Source organism: Crotalus tigris, unplaced genomic scaffold, assembly GCF_016545835.1.
Source record: "Crotalus tigris isolate CLP2741 ecotype Arizona unplaced genomic scaffold, ASM1654583v1 scf7180000019570.252052, whole genome shotgun sequence".
In the NCBI taxonomy this organism is placed as follows: Eukaryota; Metazoa; Chordata; class Lepidosauria; order Squamata; family Viperidae; genus Crotalus; species Crotalus tigris.
In genome coordinates this window covers 177,919-193,561 of record NW_024097600.1, presented here as the reverse complement: position 1 = coordinate 193,561, position 15,643 = coordinate 177,919, and the positions used below count along the sequence as shown (strand labels likewise).

At 37.1% G+C, this 15,643-nt stretch overlaps 1 protein-coding gene across 2 annotated transcripts in view; it reads left to right on the top strand.

The window, feature by feature from the left end:
• Positions 1–15,643, top strand: part of COL5A2 (collagen type V alpha 2 chain) — a 96,129-nt gene that overhangs the window by 46,253 nt on the left and 34,233 nt on the right. For both annotated transcript variants that reach the window (XM_039363713.1, XM_039363712.1), the window contains exons 17-25: positions 1,240–1,293; positions 6,950–7,048; positions 9,492–9,536; positions 9,624–9,722; positions 11,090–11,143; positions 12,498–12,605; positions 13,890–13,943; positions 14,430–14,528; positions 14,819–14,872. In XM_039363713.1, the coding sequence (XP_039219647.1) occupies positions 1,240–1,293; positions 6,950–7,048; positions 9,492–9,536; positions 9,624–9,722; positions 11,090–11,143; positions 12,498–12,605; positions 13,890–13,943; positions 14,430–14,528; positions 14,819–14,872 (666 nt within the window). The remainder of the gene's footprint in view (positions 1–1,239; positions 1,294–6,949; positions 7,049–9,491; positions 9,537–9,623; positions 9,723–11,089; positions 11,144–12,497; positions 12,606–13,889; positions 13,944–14,429; positions 14,529–14,818; positions 14,873–15,643) is intronic.

Sequence of the window (15,643 nt, the reverse complement as noted above, 5' to 3'; positions counted from 1 at the left end):
AAAAAATGACATGTTCAAGGGACAAAACTGCTCAAAGTAAAATCCCAATATACCTCTTCTGCACCAGCTCTTGGCTAAGGGGAAAAAAACAAACAAAAACAAAACAGCTTTATACTATCAAACTATGTGATGGCACGCTGTAAACTGTTGTAAAATTCCCCCTTCAGGATTTTTTCCCTTAATTTTCAGGTAACTCATTCATCTAATGCTTTCCTAGTTCTTTGAAACTTTGCATTATAATCTGTTCCTTTGGGGTTTTCACTGTCTTGAGATTAGTCAAGTTATATGGCCTTCACTTTTATTATTAGTATTATTTCCCACAGAAGTGACTATTTGTTAAACTGAAGCGGAAAGCATCATTTTTCAAAGTCTATGTTGTCATTTGTTGTCATCCTGAGAGAACAGGATCAGGGGAGATAAACCTGCCATTTTCACTTTCTTCTACAACCATTTTTTTTTTTAAATTATCACATTTTTTTTTCTGTTCGGCCCATAAATTGGAGGATTTTTGTCATGTTCTTTTACAGAAATTAACAGGAAAAATTCTTACTTTCTATATCACCCAAATTTGGAAGCTGCATTAGTTCCCAGCATGGAAAGTGGTCAAGCTCTGCTTCTTTCTGTGTGCTTGTTGTTCAAAGACCAGGAATTAATCTGATAAAAGCAGGTGACAATCCTGATCCAATGATTGACTGAATGAATGGACAGATGCACAGAGTTAAATCCTTAACAGAGAGATTTGTCACTTTCACTTTGTCCCACATTAAAAAACAAAAGTCTACATTCATTCTTAAAGAAATATGAAAAAAGAATCCAATGAAAATGTTATCCATATCTGACCTGAGCTAGTCAGAACTTTTCTTTGCATGAAAGAATATACCATTCCATTGCATTGCTAAATATTTGTAATAAAATTATAGTCAAAATCTTACCATTCCTTTTCTGTGCATGAAATAAGCATTTTATTTTTATATATGTTGCTCCTTAAAGCTCCCTTCTGCACTGAGAATGATAGAATAGAATAGAGCTGGAAGGGACACCTTGGAGATCTTCTAGTCCAGCCCCCTGCTCAAGCAGGAGGACCTATACCATCTCAGACAAGTGACTGTCTAGCCTCTTCTTAAAAATCTCCAGTGATGGAGCGCCCACGATTTCTAAAGGCAAGAATGTTTTAATTCATGTTCTTGCAAGAATATTTAAAAGATTTGCTCATTGATACTCAACATCTCTTCTTTGTAGGGTCCTCTTGGTATAGCTGGTTCACCAGGTTTTCCTGGTATACCTGGCATGAAGGTAAGTGGTTTTTTAAAAACTTTATTAATTGGTTATGGAATGTACAGCTTGGTGATAGCCCTTGGTCAGCCTGGACTGATCCGCAAATCAACTTACCGTACTTGAATAGAAAGTCAACAGGAAATCCAGGCTAGGCAGAGATTTTTTAAAGAAAATTTACAGAAGATGATAATATAAATTTTCAATATTGTTGCTAAGAAACAAGATATACATGTCCATATAGACATCAGGAACAGAGCTCAGCTTGTAGGAGACTTTATCTTTTTTATTATTTTTTATTTTTATTTTTAATATTTATATGCCGCCCAATCCCGAAGGACTCAGGGCGGCGTACAAAGTTAAAAAACAGTCAAAAAACAATAAAATAATAAAATAATACAATCATACTGCGATCATACTGCGAGTCCGGTCATATCCCGGCCCCCCGGGGACATCAGCCCCAGGCCTGCCGGAACAGGAGGGTTTTAACAGCCTTCTTAAAGGCCGGCAGGTGACAATCTTAATGCAAATGGTGTATTCCATGAAAGAGCCAGTTTGAGATTATGATTAAGGCATCAGACTAAAAAGCAGGAGATTGTGAATTTTAATCCCATTTTAGGCACAAAGCCAGGTGGGTGACCTTGGTCAATTGTTCTCTCTCAGCCCTGGAAAATGGGCAAGGGGAAACACTTCTGAAATCTTATCAAGAAAACTGCAGGAATTTGTTCAGGCAGTCCCCAGGAATCAATACTGACTTAAAGGGGCGCGCGCGCGTGCACACACACACACAAACACACACACACGGACACATTCCATAGTGAGAATGACAGTAGGAAATAAGATTGTTCATAATTAAAGCCTCTTAATTTAGAAATTATTCCTCTGGTGATGAACTGTTCCACTGATTAATTGTTCTAACTATCAAGAAATTCCTCCTTAGTTCTAGGTTGGACCTTCCCTTGATTAGTCTCAATACAGTGGTTCTTTTCTTACTTTCAGTTGTTTTGGAGAATAGGTTGACCCTTCTTCTTTGTGGCAGCCCCTTAGATATTAGAATATTGCTATCATGTCATCCCTAGTCCATCTTTTCTCTAGACTAGCTATATCTAGTTCCTGCAATCGTTTTTCATATGTTTTAGTCTCCAGGCCTTTAATCAGCAAACTAGATATATTCAGTTCTTGCAATCATAATCTGTTTAACAGAATAACAGAATTGGAAGGGACCTTGGAGGTCTTCTAGTCCAATCCCCTACTCAGGCAGGAAGCCCTGTACCATTTCAGACAAATAGTTGTCCAATCTCTTCTTAAAATCTTCCAGTGTTGGAACATTCACAACATCTGGAGGCAAGTCATTCCACTGATTAATTGTTCTGACTGTCAGGAAATTTCTTCTTAGTTCTAGGTTGCTTCTCTCCTTGATTAGTTTCCATCCATTGCTTCTTATCCTTCAGGTGCTTTTGAGAATAACTTGACTCCCTCTTCTTTGTGGCAACCCCATAAATATTGGAACATGGCTATCATGTCCCCCCTTGTCCTTCTCTTCGTTAAACTAGACATGAAAAGAAGAACTAGAGGTGACATGATAACAGTTTATCATATTCAGATTTTGGAAAAGAGGAATAAACTCTCCCAGGGATCCCACTTTTGGGAACATGTATTCAGTAGATATGAATGAATTGATACAACCTTTAGTTAATTTATTTCTCATGATCTAGGTCAGACATGTCAAACTCGTGACATCACTTGATGTTGCGAGACATATCGGGACAGTTTTGCCATTGCCGGCAATGGGGTGGGCGCAGCTTCCGGATGATGTGTCCAGCCTGTGGGCCAGCAGTTTGACACCCCTGGTCTAGGTTGATTCTCCTGTTTGCCAGGATTTTGAATGATTTGGAGAAGAATCAACATTAAACAAGAGTTTAGTACCAGTTCCTGAAACTTGGTTTGTACAGGACTGATTAAGCCTGAGTTCAGAAAAAATGCTGTTTGCGCAGCATTTATTTTCTGGCTCTGAGACCCCAAATGACCTATTACTACTGCATCTTTTTTCACTAGTAGGAGGACAGGCCAAGCAGGAGATATTAGCGTGCAAAAAACAGTGTTGTTTTATGAGAATATTGCCCTGAACTCCCCACTTAAATGAACTGGGCAAAAAGTCTGTTAGTCAAGTATTTTGTTGCAGCTCCAGATGTGGATGGATGTAATTTGAAATGGGAGATGGGGGTGAACCAAGGACAAGCATGTATATCACATGTACTCCAGTGATGAAGTGAAGAGGCCTGTTTCTGAGATAGTCACATAGAGATAATCAGTTAGAGATGAAATAAATTTTATATATCCTTTCAATTTTTTTTTTACTATTGTAAATGTGATGTTACTTATTTGCACGGATCTGGTTGCAACATCCCTTAGGAAGCTGAAACAGCTGGAAATGCAATCTATTTAAATGGATGTTGGCAGTGCTTTTTGGATTCTGTGCCACAGCATAATAAACAGCAGAAAACCTGAGAACAGCCAGAATTTATTACTCATTTATATGGTGTCATTAACCGTCCACTGCTCATGCAGTGTTAATGCCTCTCCACCCAGCTTCAATACCTAAACAAAATTGACAAGAGAGAGCTTATTTAGTGTAAAAAATCGGAATAGGAAAAATATTCCCTGACACTGGAGGATCTTCCATGGATTGGCATTGCAATTCCCAAAATTTCCAGCCAGGGGTGCTGCTAGCTGGGAATTTGGGGAGTTACTGGCCTCACACATTTGAAAGTGCAGGTTGGGAAAAACTGCCCTAATAAATTGTCTTATCTAGACAGCATTCTAAAAAGCAGAGACATCACCCTGCCAACAAAAGTACGCATAGTCCAGGCCATGGTTTTCCCAGTTGCAATGTATGGCTGTGAAAGTTGGACCATAAGAAAGGCTGAGCGCAAAAGAATTGAGGCCTTTGAACTGTGGTGCTGGAGAAGACTCCTGCGAGTCCCTTGGACTGCAAGGCGTTCAAACCGGTCGGTCCTAGAAGAGATCAACCCCGACTGCTCTTTAGAAGGCCAGATCCTGAAGTTGAAACTCAAGTACTTTGGCCACCTAATGAGAAGGAAGGATTCACTGGAGAAGAGCCTAATGCTGGGAAAGATTGAGGGCAATAGAAGAAGGGGACGACAGAGAATGAGATGGCTGGATGGAGTCACTGAAGCAGTAGGTGTGAATTTAAATGGACTCCAGAAGATGGTAGAGGACAGGAAGACCTGGAGGAATGTTGTCCATGGGGTCGCGATGGGTCGGACACGACTTCGCAATTAACAACAACAAAAAAAATAGATTTCTTTAGCTGCTCTTGAATACCAGTAGCAGATTATTCCCTATTCCTCGTCTAGATGGGATGTTTGCAGGTGAGGGAGTGAAGTTAGGGTTGCTGTCTGCTCTTTTCAAAAATAGCTTTTCCCTTGTTGTTGAGGAAGGTGTATTGTAATCAAGTATTGTGTACAGATTTGCTATGCTGTGTTGTATCTGCCTCTTGCAGAGTACAGAAATTCACATTTAGCATAACAAACAGTTGTGATAGAAAAGGGAACCTGACCATTATCTAGATTACTGTTTCTCAACCTCAGAAAATTTAAGATGAATGGATTTCAACTCTCAGAATTTGGGAATGCTGACAGGAGAATTCTAGGAGCTGAAGTCCACATATCTTAAATTTGACAAGGTTGGGAAACCCTGATGTAGGCCAAGACAGCAGTGTACAGCTGAAGTCCCTCAATTAGACCCTCCAAATCTTGGTTGATCTTGAAAACCTAAGGAAAGTTAGCTCTTGTTAGAAACATGTAGGGAGAACACAAGAAAACTACAGGGCTATAGACTGAACTGGGAAGTTTTTTGTTTTTTGTTTAAAGGAAGAAGGAAATGTAAACCACTTTTGTATTCTTACCAAGGAAACAATGTGTTCATGGAGTCATCAAAAGTTGAGCTTGACCTGGAGGAGACTAGCATTTATGCTGTAAAATATGTTCCCCGGGAATGTACAATGAGAAAGTAGACTGTAGCCATAACTTCTCCTGGACTGTGCATTGCACTATTTTTGACTATTAAACAAGACTCCAAAGGTAAAGTAGGCTGGTAGAAGAGCTGAGGAGAAACTTTTGTTTCATTGTTTTTTGCTCTCTGAGAATTTTTAAGGGCTAAATTTCTGAGGTGCAATCTGGCAATTGTTGTAGGATTTGGTCACTTATATCATGTAGTTAAAATTCTTGGATTTGCTATCAATTATCTTTCTGTCCCTTTTCTTAGACATTCCTTATCTTTGATATGTGAAGGAAAGGAGTACCAATGTATTTTTGTGCGAAAGTGTAATAATAGTTGTTGGATTGAAGTTTTCTGTGCCTTGAAATGATGAAATCCTATGCAGCATAGCAAACATTGTTAACCATAGTCTTGGAGAGAAGGAATAAAACTAATAAGTTCAACAGATGTATTATGTATTTACAGTTGGTAATTCTCACTGAACAAGAACTTAATTGCCAGGACTGTAATTTAGTGAATCAAATGATAACTTCTCTAAATATGTATAATAAACTTTAACAAATGTCTAAAGGAAAGGCATAACTTTTCTGTTTTTTATTTATTTGAAGGCAAGTCCCTCAATTTTACAGATCAATAGAATGATATTAAATTACATTAACAATCACCACAAACTTCCATAATCCTATCTCCAATTTATTTATTAATAGCATGTCATTAACATAATTTGTATATGAATGCAATAGATAGAGCATATGAGCCTTTACATGGCTCCCAGTCCCATTTTTGTAGTTCCAGGAATCTTCCAAAATCATCATGCCAAAATTGTACGGTAAAACACTGAATAACAATAATAGTTTTAATATGTTTTTAGCCAAATGTCTAATTACAATGTCTCCAGTGGGTTTCTCATACCTATTTTAATTAAACAAATTACTATGCAAAGGTCATTCTTCAAAAAGTACCATCAGTTCTAGCTCAGCTCCCATCTGATTATGGTGTCACATCACCTACAGATCCCCGTGGTCTTTAGCAGCAAAAAAAAAAAAAAAAAGTGGTAATGATGAGGAGGAGGAAGAAATAAGGAAGAGAAGGTGGCAGCAGTAGCAACCAAGTCTAGACATAAAATAATTGATTGTTTATTACACTTATTTCATTATACAAAAATTATTTATCTCATTGTATAAGGAAAAGCCTTGAATTCACTTTTTCAAAAGTAACATGATTTTATAACGTAATAGAACAAAACAGTTCAACAGAAAAGGAAAAAAACAGTTTTTTTTAAAAAAAAAAATCCCACCTAATATGGTGAATTCAGAGACTAGGTATGAGCCTGAATGATCAGATCATGTGGCTGGGCTGAAGACATTTTATTTCTGTGCTAAGCTAAAGGACAAAATGGCAGCCCGCCACTCCTTATATAAAATCCAGATAACCTTCATACTACATTAGCACCAGGGTAAGATTGTATTCCACACTTAGATTACCTAGGGAGATTCAGATCATTATGAGGAACAGTTAGGAGCAGACACTCTATAAATTTTAAATTCAATAAGCACTTCTTTTAAAAAAGAACCTTCAGTTAATGCATAATATGTTTGTTAGAATGTTTAGTATTAATATCGTTATTTCTACTTTCTTTTTTAATGTGGAATTTCAGGGTGAAGCTGGTCCCACAGGTGCACGTGGTCCAGAAGGTCCTCAAGGACCAAGAGGAGAAACAGGCGCCCGAGGTCCTCTAGGATTATTTGGTCTTCCTGTAAGTTTTTCAAACTGTCATAAATTAAGTTTGGAGCTATTCAACCCTGACTTGCTCCTAGGCATCATTCATAAATATTCAGAGATGGAAGTATAGCATGCATATGGAAAAATTTATGCATTGTCTTCACAAAAAAGAATATGGAGAATAATTCACACAAAATCTGAAACGGACTGTAACAAAAGTTAAAGATAGTTGTACTCAACATAAACAGAGGCACAGATTAGCTTAAAGCAATGGTACAATAATTTAAAGGTGCTATTTGCTTAAAACTGACATAAAAGAAATGGTAAGAATTAAATACAACAACCAGGCTTTGCACACATATTGAAGAAATCCATTCCAAAAGGATAGTCAGATATACATGCAGTAGCTGGAAATTTATACATCAGCCAGTATGCCTTTTCTTTGTATGTTTCCATAATGTATGCTTTTTAATGATACTTTCCATATGGATGTATTTTTATTTGGTTTGTATTTTGCTTGGAACTAAATCACAAATTCTGGAGGAGTAGAGAATCTGAAGGATAAGCTTTCTGATCCAAATCGCGGTGCACAAAATATAAAATAGGTCAGTTTGTTTAAAAATGTAGACCAAATGAAATCTTCTGACATTCTATTACGTTGTAGAAATTGCTCAAAACTTACAGTCTTTCAGGGATCTGTAAAAGTCCCCCAGAATAGGCAAGTTCCAAAAACCTGAAACTGTTTGCATTTAAGTTGGGAGACATCTTAAGCCATTAAGACATCCAAATATTTAAAATACCTACTTTACAAGTAGTCCCTACTTAGTGACAGGTCGCTTACCGATCATTTGAAATTACAATGGGCCCCAAAGAAGGTACTGCCTTCATTAGTTCTGATCCCCCTTGCATTTTGGGCCCTAAGTAACCCATAAATATCTGAAAAATACGGCTTGAAGCTTAACACCTCAAAAACCAAGATCATGGTCGTCAGCAAACAATCCGTTAATTTACCACCAATAAATTCAGAAGGAATACCACTAGAAAAAGTTGAAAGGATCACACACCTCGGTTCCAATTTACATGAAAGCTGGGATATGACCGTTGAAGTAAAGACAAGGATAGAGAAAGCTTGAACAGCATTCTTCAAAATGAAAAAGGTCTTCTGCAGTCACGACATAAGCCTAAGACTGAAAATCAGGCTTGTCAGATGCTATATTTTTTCTATCCTGCTCTATGGAGTAGAGAGTTGGTCTCTGACAGAAGGCCACCTGAAGAGAGTAGAAGCATTTCAAATGTGTATTTACAGGCGGCTGTTACGTATAAACTGGGTGGATAAATGAGGAGGTGATAAGCCGCCTGGGAAAGCCAAGGGAAATCATCAAAACAATTAAAAAACGAAAATTAGAATATTTCGGATATGTGATGCGACACCCAGAAAAATACGGCATACTCCATTTAATCCTCCAGGGAAAGATTGAAGGCAAATGAGGTCCAGGCAGAAGAAGAACATCATGGCTTCAAAATCTAACGGACTGGTTTGGACAAAACTCAGCAGCACTTTTTAGTGCGGCTGCTGATAAAAACAGGATCGCCAACATGATCGCCAACGTCACATAACGGATATGGCACAAGAAGAAGAAGAAGAAGAAGAAATAGCCCATCTGCATTTACAGATATTTGCAGCATCCTATGGTCAGGTGTTCAGATACCGGCAATTACTTCCATTTTCCAACAAAAAAGCACACACTGTGTTTTCTTTACAGTCACCATGTTTACTTAACAATTGCCACAAAAATGTCATAAAATGATCAGGTCCATGATGGCCCAGTTAACAATAACATGAGTTACGACTCATGTTAATTGCAGGCTCAATTATGGTCATAACTCAAGGACTACTTGTATCCTTTGAAACCTCTTATCTGAAAGATGTACCCTTACCTACTTATCTTTTGGAATGTATTTCTTCAATATGTGTGCAAAGCCTGGTTGTTGTATTTAATTCTTACCATTTCTTTTATGTCAGTTTTAAGCAAATAGCACCTTTTATTCATATTACAGTGGAAATAATAAAAGATTTTGTGGCACCTTAATGACTAAGCATTTTCTGATGAGCCTTTTTCAAAGTCTATCCCATGAGAGCTTATGTAATAATAAATTTGTTCATTTTTAACTAAGCCTGAATAACTGAAGCTAAGTCAGAATCTTACGATTCTTGATATTTTTAGTACATGGTTTTGGGGTAGTTGCCATCAAAGGATAGATGTCCACAAAATTCTAGTCTGTGACCAACCGGAATTGATATTAAACAGCTGCCAATGTCTATTCATCATGAAAAATACTCCAGTCTATACTGTTCAGAAATTAAATCACTTGATGCATAAGAAATTGACATTTGCATGTGATCTTTCAGTCAAATAGGTACATAGGAATAACTATGCTTGATGGAATTAATACATATCTGTTTTGTGTTGTTTTAGGGTGCTTTAGGTACAGATGGCTCCCCAGGGACAAAAGGGCCTTCAGTAAGTAACTGCCTTAAGCAAATACTCTTTTTAAGACTTTATATTCCATTCTGTGGACGTTCTTGACCATATCAATGTATCTCACAGGGATCTCCAGGAGTTTCAGGGCCACTTGGCTTATCAGGTCCACCTGGTTCTCCAGGACCACAAGGCAGCACAGGCCCTCCTGGCATTCGAGGACAAATGGTAATGATTTGAAGCATTAGAAATGGTAAAATTTTGCATTTAATGCACATTTATTTATTTTGGGTTTTATACCCCAGCGTAATTGAAGCACCCCTGGTAATAATACAATTAAAACCTTTGTGGTAACTGTATAAAAACAAGGCAACAATAGTAAAACTACTGGAACAATATGTCCCAAAGGTTCTTTTCCAAAAAGCAATTTGACTTTCTTGGTTTTTTGAACATGTTTCGCTTCTCATCCAAGAAGCTTCAGTTCATGAAGAACTGAAGAAGCTTCCTGGATAAGAAGCAAAACGTTTTCAAACAACCAAGAAAGGTCAATTGCCTTTTGGAAAAGAACCTTTGAGACAACCATGACCTGGATGACTGACAATCTCCATAGACTGCTAGAACAGTAAATGAACAGATAGTAGCCCCCCCCCCCAAATTAGTCTCCAAATACTCTCCAGAAGAACTCTGTTTCCAGGTTCCAGAAAACTAATAGAGTGGGAGGTAACCTAACTTTTCTGAATTATATTTGGAAACCTACTGTTAGTGTAAGCTTGTAGTACTGGTGTTATATGGATATAGAAGTTTTCATTTGTTAAGAAAGAGGCTGCTGTTTCTTTTTGAATAGTTTCAAAGGAGCCAGACATACAGTGTATTAACAACTTTAAAATACTGTAATATCCAGAAAGATGCTCTGGATCACACTGTGTGATTTAGCAACTAAGAGCAGCTACTCACAAAGTGAAAAACTCCTTTTCTGGCACAAATGTCAGTTCTCAGTTGACTTGCTAGCTTGTTTATTATTTATGTTTTTATTTATGTTCCATCTTCTTGCACATGGGGCCCCCAAGAGAGTTAGCAATCTAAACTGACTTCTTATTAACAATAACAGAGATAACTTAAAGACTAACAGACTAAGAATAGGCCTATTTATGGGAACAATCACATGACTTTTAGGGAAATATTTTTTATAACTTGCAAGCTGCCAGGTGCTCATGAAACTGAGGATGGAAATTTGAAGCAAATTGAAGTGAGCCTCTTCTGTAGATAATAGTGACTAAGTAACTTGATAATGAGACGAACAAATTCTCTGGTAGTATTTTGATAAGAGAACTAACATTTTAAACTTTTAATATTTAGCGATTGCTGACAACAACTCATATCTTCTTTATTTACATGGAACAAGCCTGACATATCTGCATATGATTATAATACTATTGAACAGATGATGTAGATCATACCATGTCTCTACTGCTGAAGAAACCATAAATTTTGCCTATATTAATAAATTTTGAACAAGACATAGATTCACAAAAAATGTACTTCCTGTCACTTTGAATAACTCAGATCATTATTTTAATGGTGATATTTGCTTTCAGGGAGATCCTGGCGTTCCAGGTTTCAAAGGAGAAGCTGGGCCCAAAGGAGAGCCTGTAAGTTTTCAAAATATATTCTCTAGAAACCATCTTTAGAACAGAACAGAACAGAACAGAACAGAATAGAATAGAATAGAATAGAGCTGGAAGGGACCTTGGAAGTCTTCTAGTCCAGCCCCCTGCTCAAGCAGGAGAACCTATATTATTTCAGACAAGTAACTGTCCAGTCTCTTCTTAAAAACTTCCAGTGATGGAGCATCCATGATTTCTGGAGGCAAGTTGTTCCACTGGTTAATTGTCCTCACTGTTAGGAAGTTTCTCTTTAATTCCAGGTTGCTTCTCTCTTTGATTAGTTTCCAACCATTGTTTCTTGTCTTGCCCTCTGGTGCTTTGGAGAATAGTTTGATGCCCTCTTCTTTGTAGCAGCCCCTCAAATACTGCTATCATGTCACCCCTGTTTCTTCTTTTCTTCAGACTAGCCAAACCCAAGTCCCGCAGCCGTTCTTCATATGTTTTAGTCTCCAGGCTTTTGATCATTTTAGTTGCTCTTCTCTGAACTTTTTCCAAGGTTTCAACATCTTTTTTGTAGTATAGTGACCAAAATTCAGGCACAGTTTCTGTGCCTGAAGTTGGATTTTAATCTGAATCTCCCTGATCCTAGTTGTAAACTTTAAATACTAAAAGTTCTGTCCCATTGATTTCTTCATAATACAAAGAAATGCCAGTTTGGATTTTAGGTAAATAAATATGAAACTTGGCTTAAAGTTTCTTTTTTCTCTTTAAACATTTATTTGATTTAAAAGGGTGATTTGAAGAAATATTTAAAACACACACACACACACACACACACACACACACACACACACACACATAATAATTCTCCCTTTCTTGGGAAAATAGTTGGTAATATAACAAAGGAGTGATCCTAATTTCCCACTTAAGAAATCTTGGTAACAATTTTTAAAGGACATGTCCACATGATACCACTGCTGCCTCATCTACAGACTGCTGTGGAGGTTACCTAGAGTTGTTTATATCTATTTATTTATATCTGTGGCCCCAAATCTATTTCATAAATATCTATAATATTAGAAAATCCATATTCACCTAATAAACTCTTCCTTGACCATTTGAAATCACTATTCACTATTCAATCATTCAATTATTATTCCAAAACTAATTGCAGAATTAATTTCTCCTAATGCAATTTGGCCAGTGTTCTAGAATAACTATATTTTTGGAATATATACATGCAAAAAAGTACTAAAAAGAAGGTTTGCAGAAATGATATATTTTCAAAAGCATTTTCAAGAAATATAACTGGATTTTAAATGGAGCATCTGTATTTGTCTTGTGTCAATGGGAGCATGATTGAATTTTGTACATTTTCTTTATAATTATTTTTCACTAGGGTCCGCATGGCCTCCAAGGACCAATTGGACCTGTTGGTGAAGAAGGACAAAGAGGTCCTCGTGGTGATCCAGGATCAGTTGGTGCTCCTGGATCTGTTGGAGAAAGGGTAAGAATAATAAAGGGGAAAAAATCTCAGTAGTTTAATGGTGAGCTATCTTGGGAATAACCCTGTTTAGTTTTGTGTTGAAAGTAGAATATCCAAAAGATGTCCATCCATGGTGGCAAAACCATGGTTTGGACCTTGATTTTAGTCTATTCAAAGGAAAGTGTGCTAGATTTCTAAGCTTTGTAGGAAAATCTTATCAGAATTTTGTGAATGGCATGTGTGGCTTCAAGAATAAGGAAAAAATAGCATACCTCACCTTTCTATCTTTTTCTGTAATCATTCATCACAGGAAAAAAAATGTTTTTGAATAATTTGGATCCAATTAGTAACTTCCTCCAATGATAGCCCAAAATCTATTGCTATAGTTACTAACATCTGAACTAATAGGATCTGAACTTTCTCGAATTTTTATACAGACCAAACCGCCTAATGTCGGTTTGGTCTATATTCAGTTCAGCACTGCCCTGATGGGCAGGCAGTATCCAGCAGCACCACTAGGAGGAGCAGACCTTATTGCCATGCTACTGCATATTTAATAATAATAATAATTTTTATTTTTCAGTCACAGACCAAAATGCAAGTGCAACAAAAGAAAACACAAGAAAAATACAATCACAAACAGTTAACACCAGAAGCCTTGGCTAAAGGGAATTACAACGTTCTCCTCTAATAGTTACAGCTCTTAAAAGAAATTTAGAAACCTGAGAAGTAATATAGGAGGAGCCATCCCCTAGACAATATAAGACCAAATTACTAACATTAGAACCAGAGGGATCAATTCCAAGGAGAGACAGTAATTTAATTCTGGCTGTGTTATACATAGGGCAGTATGATAAGACATGCTCCACAGTTTCAACTTCAGCCCTATCACAGGGGCATAGTCGCTCACTAAACAGGAGCCTCTTGAATCGCCCGTTGAGTAGTGCTGAGGGCAAAACATTGAAACCGGCTAGGGAAAAGATTCTTCTATACTTGGGGATGGTTAGAGTATAGAAATATGAAGCCATACTGTATATTTATATATGTTTGATTATACAAATTAGAATAGCCAGTTATAGATAATGATGCTGGATAAACTTAGATTTCATAAGAAATATGCTCATCAGGATCTCTCAGATTCGGAGGGGGGGTGTCTATTGGATATTGGTAATCCTTTGGCATTTTTTATTCTTTGAATGTTTTTTTTCCAACTACAATGTATTTTAAATGTAAAAGGAAGTTTAAATGTCACAAGCATGGATCATATATGTTGCTCCATGAAAAAGCATGCCTTTGTTTCCATAGGGTCCACCTGGCAACCGTGGCTTTCCGGGATCTGATGGTTTGCCGGGACCAAAGGTGAGTTAATAGGAGTATAAGGATTATTAAAAACATTTTAATAGTACGTATATTCAGGAAATGTAATCAAAATGGTACGTACACTCGGGAAGCATAATCAAAAGCAAAATAGAGCATCATACAAGGAATTTAATGCCATCCCTTATTTTTTCTCCTCAGAAAGTTTCTATTTAAAAAAAAACAACCCTCCCAGGGGTACCTCAGCTGATGGAAGGATGCTGCCATTGGAGATTTAAGAGAGGAAATTTTGAATTTAGAAATTAGCCAAGAAACCCCTGTTTGTTTATGTTGCTTTTGATTGATCTTGCTTCCTTGATGTAGCAACTCAGCCTGAAATAAATTGTTCTGTAAGAGCTGTTATTGGGTAGCTCAGAAACTATTTTGAAATAAAATCCAAATATCCTTGAAATCCCCTCCACCCCAACATACCCTGCTAATTATACCTGAAATGCCACTGAATGGTCTTGCTTTTGGTTTCCTTTTCAGGGCGCTCAAGGGGAACGTGGTCTTGCAGGGGCTTCAGGCCCTAAAGGAAGCCAAGGAGATCCTGGCCGCATGGGTGAACCTGGTCTACCAGGTGCTAGGGTAAAGAAAGAATAATCATCCTACTCTATATATCCAGATTGAACATGTCTAACAAAATGGAGAGGGGGCTTATTCACATCCACAAGTCAAAACTCTTGGTTAATTTAGGAGAGTGCACTGTACAAATACTAATGTCGTTTAGGTCAAAAGAAATGCAGGACTGTAAATGTCAGAGACTATAAAAAAGTATGAACTTGAATACTTGTTCTTATGAATATATGTAATTTTTGGATGAAAATGGTAACCGAGTGCCAGAAATAGCATTGTTTTGTAATACGTTATTTTTACAGGGTCTGACAGGGAATCCAGGGGTCTCAGGTCCAGAAGGGAAACTTGGTCCTTTGGTAAGTAAATTGAGACATTTGTAGCAGAATTTAGTTGACTTGTCTCTTTGACTAAAAATATCGAAGAAATTGAGTGGGATATTGATTCTTGATATCCTTATTCTTGCTTTCCTTCTGTATCCCTCTCAAGGATAATTTAGAGAGCAATTCTCATGAGGGTAAGAATAAAAGGGGTGTATTATCTCAGAACCCAAACTGGTGAGGAAGGACATGGGACTGGCTTTATAAAGGCATCAAGCTGGAAATTAGAAGCCCCCTCCCCCAATTCTAGTCTTGCCTTGGGCATGGAAGCCAATCTGGTGACTTTGGCAAGTGAAAACCACTTCCAAAAGATATCACCAATAAAACTGCAGGGAGTCATCAGGATTCAAGACTCCCTGGAAAGTAAAAAAAAACAAAACTACAATAAACCACACCACATACTTTCAGTTGAAGAATTATTTATATGGAATAATTTCAAAAGTTAAATCTTCTTTAATAGTTACTTTGGATATAAATTTACTGAAGTGAGGTTAACTATAGCTTAATGAACACTAATTAACATTTAGCTTCAGTTGCATTAACATTAAATGTTAATGTAACTAATTAACATTTAACTTTAGCTGGTAGCCATGCCTAAGATGTAATATCATTAGCTATGGGAGTAAATGAAATATAAAGAGACCCAAATACAAATATTTGGCATCTTTGAATGCCAGAGGCAAATTGTGAGGGCATTATCAGGATAACAATGGTGAGCAGTTCTAAATTTAAATTCCCCAATCCCTTTCA